This window comes from Plectropomus leopardus, chromosome 4 (genome assembly GCF_008729295.1).
Source record: "Plectropomus leopardus isolate mb chromosome 4, YSFRI_Pleo_2.0, whole genome shotgun sequence".
In the NCBI taxonomy this organism is placed as follows: Eukaryota; Metazoa; Chordata; class Actinopteri; order Perciformes; family Serranidae; genus Plectropomus; species Plectropomus leopardus.
In genome coordinates, this window is record NC_056466.1 from 25,020,131 (window position 1) to 25,034,191 (window position 14,061).

Here is a 14,061-nt window from a genome sequence, read left to right on the forward strand (position 1 = left end):
CACTTCACTCAAGAAGACACTCAGGGATGTCCCTGTTCTTGCAATGTCAAGTACTGCAAGTGTTGGAAACTAACAATGTGGATGCCTCTGGCAATGAAAGCAAATGCCACACATTTAATGTCATGTGTGGCTGATTGCTTGTTGGCCCACTGACATTTGATTGTCAACATTTGCACATAGTTGGCATTGTTCTAAGCCAAACTGCTGGGAGAAATAGTTAGATGTAACACAGAGGTATTCTCCCTGACATAAAATGCTAACTGTAAGCTCGCCAGAGGAGGCACCTGTTGCTTGTATTTTATTCAGAGGAGATGGAACCTTGTCAACAACAGACTCTCAATATCTCAAGCATCTTTCCATGAGGATTACCAAACATGAACACAGCAGAAAGATGCAAAAAAAAAAAAAACTTCCTTGGCAGAGCATGCGTAGCATAGCAACACAAACTGATAGTACATTCAAACGGAAATTGACCAGTATAACTGCAAATTGATGTCATGTCTGGTCAAGTTACCTAGTTTATTTTTTTAACATAAGTCAGTAATAGTTTAGTTGCACTTCCTGTTTCATTTTTATTAGTCACCTCTCCCCACGTTTTCAGATCTCCACTTCTTGCCCTTCTGTGATTGTCTGCTCCGCCCTAATGTGTTTCACCTATGCCCAATTATTCCGGACTCCCTGGTGTATTCAGTCAGTGTGCTCCCTGTTCCCTGTGCCGTATTGTCTTAGTACCTTGTGTCTAGTGTTCCTGTACACTTCCTTCCAGTTTTCCTGGTTATTTAGAGCCTCACTCGTGTTAGCTTAACCTTTTCCCTAGCCTTTTTTGGATTGTGTTCCTGTCTGACTGCCTGTGTACCAAACTATATGTGATAGTTAAGATTTTGGATTCTCCTCTGAACTTGTCTCCTGATTTATGTACTTGAGCTCCCATTGCTGAGAACTAGTCTTGTCATATGAGGAAAACAGGTGCTCACTCAGATTATCACCTGTTGTAAAATGTCAAATATCAAATTGTAAAATTGTTTACTTTCTGCTTAAGCATCTGTCCACAGAAGTTGTTGCCTCTTCATTTTACACCAAATATGCAAAAAGCAGTTTGATCTTTAATTTTTCATACAGCTTCATACAAACAAAGATCAGATTCTTCATTTGTAAAAGTTTAAGGATGGTCACATGCATTCTACAAGCCCTTTATAAACCCATAATTTACCTACACAGGTGTTTCACTTATGTGGTCTGATTAGACCTCTGCTCTGGACTGTGTGGGTGAGTAGATAATCTCTTGTCAGTTTTTCCAGTTACTCGGGGATCATAGTTTTTCCCAGTATAAGCAAATGATGAGCACATGCCAATCAGTGACCATCACTTGCCAGGGCAATATTTATGCTAAATTTGGGCAGTGTCGGATGTTGCGTTGACAGGTGATGTCAAAAACAGTTTAGCTATCTAGCCAAATAAAATAATAAATTAAAAAATACTGCTAAATATGATTTAATTTGTAAATTTACCATTTTTTTTTATGTTTAATTCCTTTCTCCCAACTCTTGCCAGCCAGGCAGCATCTCTCATGTAGGCCAGTATTTTTCATACCCAGTAGCTTAAAATAATTGTTTGGTTAGAAACGGTAACAATCGATGTATTCCCAATCTTGGCTCACTCAGAAGATTATAGTCAATGACAGTCAAGTGAGGTCAGCTGCACATACTTTTCTGCTATCAGTTGAGGCAATGACTTATGACTTTGCTGGTCAAAGTTCACTAAAGTTAAAGTTAAAGATGTGAATTTGCTTTGCCACTGGAAGAAACGTGTTTTATTTGTCCTATCACTCACATTGAATGGCAGTGAACAAAAGGCAAAAATTTGCCAATGTAAATTTCAGTCATGTGTTACCGTGTCCTCACAGAGGCCTAGTAAACTACTATAAGTGAAAACACCCATGAAGGTGTGTGAGACTTTTGACAAAATAAGCCTACTACTACTGTCAGAAATCTGTGCTGTAATCTGTGTGTGTATGGGTGTAAGTGTGAGTTTATGTGTGTGTTCTGAGACCTGAATGAAGTAAAGACCATATGTTCAAAAGGCTGAACTCAGAACATATGCCCACAAGCTGTTTCCATCTCACTCTTTCCATCATCTGCTCAATTTCCCATTTACTTAATTTTTCAACCTCTTTTCCAAAAATGTTCTACAAGCAAAAACAGTGCAGCGAATGTATTTCTGCATGTGTGTGAGAGAGAGAGACAGAGAGGGAGCTGGCTAATCCTTTTCACTTAGCAGCAGAGTGTCATTGACTGTCATTGACAACAGAGCAGATACCCCAGGCCACCATGCTCTTCCCCTGGTGGCTGATGTACACAACAACTTTAACAACAATAACAACGACATCAAGCTGCTCTCACTCTCTGAGCCTGACAAGAACAGCTACTGGAGGGCATTCCCGCTGCCAAGGTGACTTCTGCTGGATGTGTGTGTGTGTGTGTGTGTGTGTGTGTGTGTGTGTGTGTGTGTGTGATGGAGTATGAGTGTGTCAGAACAGTTGTGGGCTGAATAATGTGGTTTCGGGTAAGTGAGTCTTCCTCTGAGTGTTCTGATATAGAAGAAGCTCCATTGCTGATCTACATGATGATGGTACCAAAGGACAGACACACCACAAGTAATAATGGATGGCTGCATCAATTTTCTGTTGAGCCCAGAAACTCATTATCCACTGCCAAGCATGCTTTATAATGCGTTTAGCTTGCACTACTTACTGTGTGTTCATGACAAATTTAAAAAAGGGAATGTGAAAAAAGAGATAGAAAGAGAAAGATATTGACAGAAAAAGAAATAACCTCTATCTACAAGTTACTGTGTTTTTTCCATTACAATTCATTGGTGCAACACTCTTATTTATCTATTTTTTATTACTTATTTTTCTGTCCAGTACTCAGGCCATCAGTCTAATCACCATGCATGCATATTGATAATTTTTGCAGTAGGCCCAGTTGGCAAAATGTGTCACACTGCAAGGTGTAGCAGTAGAACTATTACCGCATTTACTTATAATTAATGTAATAACTATTGGAAGGAATGGCTTTTTGTTCTCTAAATGCACTCTCAAATAAATGATGGTGCTTTAATTTAGCAGGGATATAATGACTTGTGAGTGACATTTCTCAGAAGAATTTAATTATGTTTCAGACTTTTGCTTTATTTTAAGTTACTCAGTGAACCTTGACTAAACTTTATGCTTTAAATGAAAAGAAAAAGAAAAACATTAGGCTTTAACTGTCAAATTTACGTCTGGCTCATTCTAAGAAATTGAAAAAACAACAATTCTTATTTTTAGGTGATTATACACAACAGAAAACATACTATGTTCCATTTCTGCAAATACAGTATATCGCCCTACATCCATCCTGTTCTCATTTCAAAGTCATCAAATACCAATGCTTTTGCAGTGATTTCTGTGTAAGTTCCTGTCATCAAAAATCACCTTTTACGGCTTTATGATACGCTACTGGACAGTGTCAGCTGAAATCTATTTGCAGGATTATGATACACAGCTGGATGGCACCTGCCAAACCAGCCGCTAGACAGTGTCAGGTTGAAATGCCTCTAGTGACGACGTAATATAAGGAGCACAAAGGTCCCTATAGGGCAGCAGGGGTGGTGGATGGATCCCTGGTGTTGGTATCGGCATCACGGAGCACAAAAGGATACCGAGAGCCAAATATGTAGAGACGGAAGTCCACTGACAAAGTGGCGATATGTGATGACATGAGATGAGAACATGTTGCTGTATTCTACATAATTAACCATTTTGAAACCACCTACGGGAGATTTTTGTTTGTTAATTTAGCTATATTTACTTTGCATAACTATATTTTTATAGGTCGGCACAATTTAATTTACATCACAGTTTTAGCTCCAACACACAGAGTTATACCTACAATATGCTGTGGGTAGACTGATGAAAAGATTATGTTTTTGCTTTGTCTTTCCTCTATCTCCTGTTGTCAGGAACATCAGAGAATATTTGGACCTATCCACTTATCTGTCATTTCCAAACATAAATGGTCAGAATGGTTGAGGCAGACAAGGAGGTGTCCTCTGTCCACCAAGCTCAGTCTGGAAAAATGTAGAGCTGCTTCTCATCTTATCCCTACAAGATGTCCCTAACAGCATTTACAAAATTTAATCAAGACATACATGTGCTAAAAACCTTAGTAGGATCCTGTTAACATGTCCTCCTCAGTGAACCACTCTCTTGGTTCAGATTTTTGTCATTTCTAGGCTTGTTAACTGTAACTCCCTGTGTTCAGCCTCCACTCTTATACCCTAAACAGAGCAAAATACCACTGGAGTCTAATATACTCGCTGCAACTCAAGATTTACAAACCATGACAGATGAAGCGAGTCACAGTGAAAGCTGACAGTTACACTAAAACTAGGTCAACTTTGTGGAAGTAAACAAGTTAAAAAGAACCAACGTGACATTCAGCTTACCTGCTAATGTGTAATCAGAGTGATATGTTTTATTCAGTTGTCTAGAATGTATGTTTCTACAGGCTGTGTGCTACGCGAAGTTAACAGTTTCCTGTCTCGTGCTTCAAACTTAACAAAGAGATATGAAAAATGTTATTGATCCTTTCATCTAACACTGAAGAAAGTGAAAAAATCCTTTTTTTCCACAAAATTTTTAATGAATGAATGAAGGAACTTTACATGTAATTCTGTTTTAATATGGGACTGTCAGCATTAGTGATGTTCACAATGTGCATAATACAAAACATGACAGTGGATGACATTAAAAAACTCAGATCAACATAGATTTATTAGAATAAATGTACAACTAAATTAAAAAAATGCAAAGTGTTTCTCAAAAAAAGGGATTAAAAGCAACATTACTGCTTCAGTGACTAAATATAGAAATATGAGCTTTCAAGTGATGCATTACTAAAAGTTTAGATACAAATAACAAAAATAAATAACTTTATATTTACATTAGAATACAAGTGAAACAAGTGGGCTGACAGTGCCTCACATTTGAATAGTAATAGATTTCCATTTAGAGGTCCAGTGTGAGTTGCAAAAGTGGAACAGTTGTGGGCTGCATAATGTGGCTTTGGGGGGGGGCTTCCTCTGAGTATTCTGATATAGAGGAAGCTCCACTGCTTATCTATTTCATACACGATAATAGCAAAGGCAGATGCATCACAACTATTTTGGGATGGCTGTATTTCCTGTTCACCCTAATGAAAGTATTAGCCAGTGTCAAGCATTCATTTTAATGTTTTGGCTTTTTGAGAACTAATCTTTGTTTTAGACCTTGAGAATTAGGACATTTTTGGAAAGTGGGGACATTTTGACCAGTCCTCACACACAAAGGGCCAGCTTGAGGATTCAAAATTGGTTTCAAGGTTCAAGTTAGAAATAGGTTTAGGTTAGATAAAAAGAAGATTAAGATTGGAGTTAGGCTTTTACTAGTAGTGGGTGGGGTTAGGTGTAGGGTTAGGGAAGGCATTATGGCAATGAAGGTGTAGAAGTACAAGGTTTTGTGTGCAAGTAAAAGCAGCTACAGACACATTAAAAAAATAGAAAGAATAAAATATGTGTAACTGTATAATTAGACAGGAATGTAAAGTACTAATGAGGAAGATAATCAGAAAAAGAATTTTCAAGGTCAACTACACAGTGTCTAGGATATTTCATTTCATAAAACAGCTCTTGTATTTATTCAAGCTTTGTACTGCACACTACATCCCCAGCAATGTCACAAGCAGATTTCAGCCTTATGAGCAACATTTCAGTGAGAACGAATCTTTGTGCACTCTTTTGTCTGGGTGCCTGTGGCTAACATGATTCCAATTTCATAAAGTAAATGGAGTTACAAAGCAGACAATGATAATCAGACTTAGTGACATGAGAGAGAGAAGTATTATTGCGTCTGAGTATATAATAGAGGAGAGGCTGGACCATGTGTGCAGATGCTAATTTGTTCCTTGTTTTCTCTTCCCTATCCCTGCTAATCTCATAATACATTTTCACATTACTTTATCTTTAAATTTACATCAAGACAGTTCCTTTCCATCCATTTTGACCATGGTAGCCTCCCTCAGGTTGCCTGTGGTAACTTAGCCAGGGAACAGAACGAGTCATTTTCAATTTCACATTGATTTGACTCAGATTGCCCAGTGGGTTCAATTTGCTCTTTGGGTCGCTGAGCAACAGAGTACACCAAGTCACACTGGGGATCTGGGACTCTGCTGTCTGCACACGCCCCCTTTAAATTGACCCCAGACCTGGAAGCTGAATTTGAAGAATCATCTTTTGAACAGCTCTCAGTTGTTAATTCGGTGTGTTGGTGGCGAAAATAATTAACATACAGACAGCCTGGATCAGTCTGGTCGACACGTCTGATTTCATCATAGTCACCAGCCTTGAAGTAGAAAACAGTGAGAAAAAGCAGTTGTAAGAAACACTGACTGAAACACAGAGTTAAGCAAAACTAAAACAATGTGGCAAGCACACAAAAAGGTCACCAACATTTTGTAACATCATTAATGCCAATGCTCGGCACAGAAAATATGCCACATCTTCTAAAACATAGATGCTGCACACACATATTCAACTCACTAGCAGAGAGGATTTATACAATCACCAGTTTCAAGGTTCTGCTGTCTCTTGGCCAGGTTGCTTTTGAAAAAGAGATTTTATATCTCAATAAGCTTTACCTGGTTAAATAAAGGTTAAATAAAAAAATAAATAAGAATAAAACACAAGACAGGACACAAGACTTATTTCACAAATTCAGTGTCCAATTAAATATCTCACTCAGATATAGCATTGAGCAATGTCCAGAAAAGTTCTTGCACAACATTATGCTGTCACAGTGACCTTTGACCTTTTGGATATAAAATGTAATCACTTCATCATTTCATTCTGGAACATTTCTGTAAAATGTTATCATAATTAACATGTAAAAACAAATTATGTTTTGTAAGGTTGAGGATATCAGGTTCATGGGAATGAGACAGACAGGTCACAGACTGATGGACAGACATGACATATAAAGTTACTTTTTATTGAACAGAATTCCTGATCTTAGAGCCTTCAAAGTAAAAGCACAGCTAACCTATTGATGCTTCCTTCTTACTATTTTCTTATTGATGATCATCCCAAGATTTCTGCTGTTTCTAAAGTGATATCGGAAAATATAGAGACAAGTTTTATTTTGACCCATGTTTCTGCAGTGTCTGGGCTGATACTAAAATCTTCAGATTTGTCTGGATTTAGCTGGCTATTTAAGTGACATCTAGTGTTGAATGTCAGAAAGAGAGTTGTGTGGGTTATCAAAATAGACAGTCTTGCTGAGGTCAATAGAGGGACACAGCAGTGTGTCATTGCCATAGTGATTAAATATTATATGGTGTACAGTTAACAAAGTTGGTCACCACAAAGTTGCCTTGAAATGACAAACAAAGTGCAAACCTGGGCTTCAACATTTACATGCTACTGGAATAAATGTAATTATAGACTGTCATATGCTGAAAACAGACCTGATCCTCTTGATTCTTTGCACATCATTTTTCTGTGCATACTCTGTAGCTATGCAGGCCATGACAATTTCCAAATTATGATTTTCAAAAATGCTGCTGTGTGAACAGAGAATTTAGCTTTGTGTCAGAGTGATGATACAAGCCTTCATCCCACAACATTTAAGGTTCTTCTTTCTTTTGTAATTGAAATGAAAACAATTCAAAAGTTATGTACCATACAAATAGTACAGTAATATTATTGGGTTTGACTTACAAATGTAACAAAATTAATCCAACTCTTTTCCCAATAATGGTCAAATATTACCGTTTTCATCTTTTGACTGTGATATTGAGCAGAATCACAGTGATGGCAAATGGTCGCTGGGGTTGAATAAGAAATGGGACATTAGTTTCAGACCTTAATGGCCTGTCTGGTACTCCCAAATTAACCTAAAAGGTGCACGTAGATCACCCAGCTAAAATGATTTTGTCCAGTATAAGTTTCTGTCTCCATTGCAACTGTAAAAAAACAGAAGTGTTTTTCAAAGATATTCTAAGTGTTCTTTGAGTTCATAAATTGTGAGCTCAGCATTGTAAAGGTGTCCTAAATTGCATTAAAGTAATAAATAAGAAAAGACTACCAGAGCTGTTTGAGAAAAAGGCTGCTTGCACAAGCTGAGGGCTTGTTTTTGTAGGTACTTAGTATCCAGTCAGTTTCTGAGGGAGAGCCAACAGAAACTAACACCCCTTAACATGGTTTCAGAACCAACATAAAGAAAACTCACCTCTCGTGTGTCTTCTTGTGGCTTACCGGCCCTTGACTTAACTTCTGTAAAATCATAGGACAAGATTTGTTAATTTGTCTGGTGGCTTCATTAATGTAGGCACATATTTGCAACGTGTGTAGTGGTTTGTGGGTTTTACTCAGTTGTTTCATCAACTTGTACACAAGCATCAGTAAGACCATCAGCATGGCTGTTATGGCGATCACACCTGCAATCAAATATGGTACATTTCCTGGACAAAGACAAAGAGAAAGACAAATAAAATAGCTTGATTGCACTCCCTTGTCGCATAAAGCACAGCTTTCTCCCCATATACTTTTTGCAATGAATAAATCTTTTAATAATCTAAAGAGACATTTACATTTTTAAAGCAGACAGGACACTATGCCTTTGTTTATTTGCTATAATTGCAATTTATGGGTTAAACAGATTATAATTTCATTCATCAATTAAGCATGCAGGTTTTTTCACAATGTTTAATATCACCACCTTCATGTCTGTGCTTGATGCCATGGGTACATTAAATCAATTAATCAATTGCATCTTTACTCGTATTAAAATGTAAATGTCTACATAGTATAAGTAATATGTATGCAAGTTCAGAAAAGTGCACATACTGGTTCCTTGTGTTGCTGACACATTTGGTAATGTTGTATTAAGGGTCGTGTGTGAAGTAGACATATCAGTAATAAAATCGGAGCTGTCTGAAGACCTGGTGGAGCTGTTTGTAACTGTAAATGAGAGAGTGGAACCAACAATGACTGTTTTTGGAGTTGTCGTGGGACTGGAAGACTCAGCTGAAAATAACAGACACAGAGTTAATGTATCAACATGTGGAACAATTATTATTTTTTTTGCCAAAGAAGAGGTATTTTTCAAATTAAAAAAAAAATGAGGAGCATAAACCTACCATTCGTAACTGTGAGATTCACCGCCAATAATGAATCACCAACATATCTCTTCACTCCACAATAATATGTCTTAGAGTCTGACATCTTGAGATCAGTGAAGGTCACAAATAAAAATTCTCCTGTGTTGTTTAACTCTATTCTGTTTTCATATGTAGTCTTTCCAGGTGCTGCTTGGTTGAGGATGTGTTCCTCTTTTTTGCATGGACTGACACAAAAGTACTTAACATTATGTTTTACATCTGTCCAAACGTTCCAGTCTGAGCATTTGATTGTCACATTTTTCCCAGCACGGCCAGTTATGTTGAGAGGCTTCATAGCCACAACACTCAGAGCTACAAGTGGAAATAAAGGAAACATTTTTGTCATTGTCTGAATGTTAATGCATAACTGACTGCACATTTGTATACTGATTCTTTTAGTTGGCAAAACTCAACAACTCATTTAGCAAAATAAAAGAATAAGCATTTAACAACTACAGCTTTTATACACAACCTACAGAAGATACAAATACAGAATACAGAGAAAAAATAACTTACCAGAAAGAAGACAAAAGTACACTGAAAGTTTAATCATAGTGAAAGTGACAGGCAACAAAGGAGAAAGCAAGTGTGGAGGATCAGGTCAGTCCAACCAGTCCTAACAGTTTCTCCTGACTTCTCCTTTCTCACATCATTTCAAAGGTTTGAAGCCCCCCACCCCCTTTCCTTAGAACAACAGACCACACACACACACACACGCACACACACACACACACACACACACACACACACACACACACACGTGCAAAACAACAAACCACACAGATAAAAAACAGGACAACCCACAGAGTAACCTGAATGTAATTGCAAAATGACCTCAAATCGAGTTAGTAGCTGCAGGCTGGAGGAAAAATAAAAAATAAATTTAAAAAAAAAAAAAAAAAAAAAAAAAATATATATATATATATATATATATATATATATATATATATATATATATATATATATATTATGATGTAGAAGGTTTAGGTGTCCTACTCTTACACCTTAATTCGAATTTTATTTAGTTGAAAGACAATGCATACGTGCAGCATGTCTACAAAAGACCCATTTTTTAACTTTATGGCATTTAAGTGACCTTAAATGCCATAAAGTTAGCACAAGCTATGAGGAAAAAAAGAAATGTAAGGAATAGGAGCATTATACGATAATGATACTTTTGAAAAACAGATGCAACAAGGAGCTTAAATGTCGCTATGAATGCATGTGGGTTTTTGTCCTCTTAAAATTCTAATTTAGATAGTAAAAAAAGGAAGGATGAAATTAGCTATAAATTCCAAAACTATTTGTTTTTATGTATGCTGTAAACATGGATTTCTTGTAAAGTTGCACATTTTAACTTTGTGGTCTATGGGGATTGACTTACTTCCAAAGCCAACCTTGTAAGGCCATTTAAAGAACTGCAGTTTTTTATCTTGGTTAGCTTGTTTTCAGCCTATGACCTTGGAGTTGGGTGCTGAGGTTGATCGATTGGTTCAACACTATGGCCCAGGCTGTTATAATGATCAGCTATTGGAAGGACTGCCATGGCATGTGGTACAGATACAGTATTAATGGACCTTAGAGGATAAAGCCACATGACTTTTGTGATCCTTTGATTTTTCAGGGTGCCACCAGAAAGAAAAGTTTTTGTTTATCCTGCAAAACATATCAATATATCATGTGCAACTTTATTCTACCATGTGGGACTATGAAGCAAAATTTCAAAAAAGCATATCACCAAACTCACCAGAAAAGTTTCAAATCTCTACAAAAGCATGTAGAGATTTGAAACATAGTGGAAATGATGGGCAACAAGCAACAAAGCAAATGTAGAGGTCAAGTCAGTCCACCCATAGTCTGAAGAGTTCCCCTTCACCTCCCCTCTCTCTCACCTCACCCTTTCAAAGCATGCATTTCCTCCCTTTCTTTTGAATACACGAGTGCGTACACACGCACACACGCACACATTTGCAAACAGAGTAAAAGAGCAAACCATTAAAAACAGGAAACAGCAAAGTGCAAAGGTTTATATATGCACAAATTTGACACTTAGAAACCACAAGCCTAAGTATCCTTGGCGACATACAAATAAAGCCTGCATGACAAAAGGCAAAAAAACAGTGGACAAAAGTCCAAGTAGTTGTTTGCCAAAATTTTAAAGAAATTTCCTCAAGTTGTTCTTGAGATGTTGTTTTCACAAGAATGGGATGAACAGACAACCATAATGCTGCCGACCATGTGCAGAAACATAAAAATTTAATAAGTTCCTTTGTGGAGACCATCTCTTTATCTCAAATGTGTGATAAGCCCCCAAATTGTCACAGTTTTATCAGAATTTTGACCATTGCATACATTTTCAATGTTCAAAGTTCAAAACATGTATGCATGCTTATTGATAAATATTGATAATTTGAGTGGATCCAAATTTATGCGCCACTGTTTGTATCCAAGGCTGCTGACTCAAGAGCAGAATTCTGGGAAAACAAAGAAAAGTCTAATGTTGAAGAATACAGAGAGATTACCATGTGGAAATGGAAGCTACACATATAGTGGCATTCATCATATGCACATCATATCAAAAAATGTGGGACAGTTTAGATAACTCAGCAAATAAATAAATCAAAGTTGTGACATAACCCTGTGGATGGGTGGAGAGTTTGATACATTTGGACAAGCACTTACATAACGAGCTGTATGTTATCAGACTAAAATCAAAAATACATTTAACTGACATTTTTGCAACATACTGAATTTACAAAGGTGCCACATACTGTATCTTTGTAAAAGGAACCAAAGTGGAATAAAGTTTAGAAGTTGCCTACCAAAGTGAAAAACGTATATATAATAGAGATATAAGAGCTCCTTCTGCAATCATTATTCCAAGTTGTAAATTAGCTGTGTGGAGTGCCATACCATTTCAATAGGTGTGATAGTGCTGTAAACTTTGTCTTCATCCATTGTCAGGCTTAAAATACTTGTTAGCAGCCATCTTCATTATGGGTATCACAACATCCACCATCCTGTCCTCATTTTGATAAAAAAGCTCAGCTGATACACATGTAGATAGCCAGTAGCTCCTCAAATCTTTGCTATTTGTTTGCCATATTTTTCTATTTTCTTGACTTCATGACTTTTCTACAATAAAGAAGCACTTATCATCACCAGAGAAGTTCTGTGGGCTTTGACTGAACTGAATGCAGCAGACTGCAAGAGGATCCCCACCAAAGGTATATGCCAAGTGGCCAGTCAGACCAGAGGGGAGAGACGAAACTGAAAGTGACGGATGAAGTGAAGGAGGAGAGCCAGCATCAGGGCGAGGCTGACTGGATTTGGACTGAGAGCTGTTCCTCTACCAAGCCTTCTTCTGGCTAATGTCTAGTTGCAGGAGAATAAAGTGGATTAGATGCAATTGGGGCTCACTCAGCAATGGGGAATCAGAGACTGCTCTGTGCACATCTTCACAGAGACACAGTTAACTCCTAACAAACCCTGGATTGCTGTTGCACTGAATGGGTGGCCTTGCTCAGAGCTGACAGGACTCAAGACTCTGATGCAAATTCAAAAAATGCACTGCAGATATTGTATGATGCCATCAGCAGCAACATGCCCAAGCAAAAGAATGGAATAGTAGCTGGTCGTTTTAATTAACTCCAAAGATGTAGCAGGATCAAAGACAAATTGTAATTTCATTTTTTAAACTTTGTTTAAATAATAAATCTACTTTGTACCTTAGAGCTTGTAGTCTAGACTATGTCATACATATGAAATGTACAAATGGAACTTTTCCATGGCTTGCAGAAACGTACAATGACAACATTTTATTCTTATTCTTTTAATGTAGGTGTATTTGATCATTGTTTCAAAAATATTTATGGCATGATTCTTTTCATTCAAAAGCAAAAAAAACCTTTTTCATTGGAGACTTCTAAAACTTTTTTCATTCATCACTTTACTGCATACTTTTCTTTAGGTTATGCCTTTAGAGCTAGATAATCATTAAGTAAGTAACATTGGACACATTATTGATGTTCTGCATCTCAAGTTCAATTAAAAATTAAACTTATAAATACTACAAGGCCAGTTCAGATCAGTGAACTTACAGACTCCATGTGTTGCTGACGCAGAAAGCATTGTTGTATTAAAGGTTGTGATTGATGTAGCAGTAATAATATCTGAGCAGCTTGGAGAAATAGTGATGCTTTTTGTGACTGCATATGAAAGTGAAACCAACAACGACTGTTTTTGCAAAATAGCTTGAAATAACACACACTTTATAGTAATCCATCAACACAGGCATACATGTTTGTCAAAAAAGTGGTATTTTTTTTTAATAAAAACAAAAAAAGCATACTGTAGGTCTGCAATAATTTCTTTTAATATGATCCATGTTATTGTTTGCCAGATAACATGAACACACCAAGCTGACTGAAACTTTTTAAACTTTTTAAGGTAAATAACTATTATGATTTAACAAAACAAACAAAATGCAAATTATGCATCATCTAACAGTTACAGCATTTATAGACAATCAACAGAGCATACATGTTGTGGTATTTATACACACAGAAATTACAGAGAATGCAGAAAAAAAGTAACTTACCAGAAAGAAGATAAGAGTATGCAAAGATTTTTATCATAGTGAAAAAGATGATCAAAGAAAAAAAATAAAATGTACTAGAAACAGGTCAGTCCAGCCAGAGTTTTTGAGTATGTTAAAGTATTTAAATTCCCATTGCATCATTTCAATGTAAAGGTTTAGTCTGACATGTGTCAGCTGAACAGCAAACAGGCTCTGTATCTGACACTTTTAAAACCTCAGTGACCA

General features: G+C 36.8%; 1 protein-coding gene across 2 annotated transcripts; it reads right to left on the bottom strand.

The window, feature by feature from the left end:
* Positions 1-4,680: 4,680 nt before the first annotated feature.
* LOC121942390 (CMRF35-like molecule 3) lies at positions 4,681-9,864 on the bottom strand. Of its 2 annotated transcripts, none has more exons than XM_042485583.1 (6): positions 9,753-9,864; positions 9,216-9,548; positions 8,923-9,036; positions 8,445-8,537; positions 8,306-8,349; positions 4,681-6,421 (listed from the first exon to the last, which is right to left on the bottom strand). In XM_042485583.1, the coding sequence occupies exons 1-6, from the start codon at positions 9,787-9,789 to the stop codon at positions 6,098-6,100; spliced, it is 945 nt and encodes a 314-aa protein (XP_042341517.1). In that variant the 5' UTR covers positions 9,790-9,864; the 3' UTR covers positions 4,681-6,097. The 2 variants fall into 2 exon arrangements, with proteins under 2 accessions (XP_042341517.1, XP_042341516.1); XM_042485582.1 differs by having other exon boundaries at positions 8,923-9,102.
* Between the last annotated feature and the right edge of the window lie 4,197 nt (positions 9,865-14,061).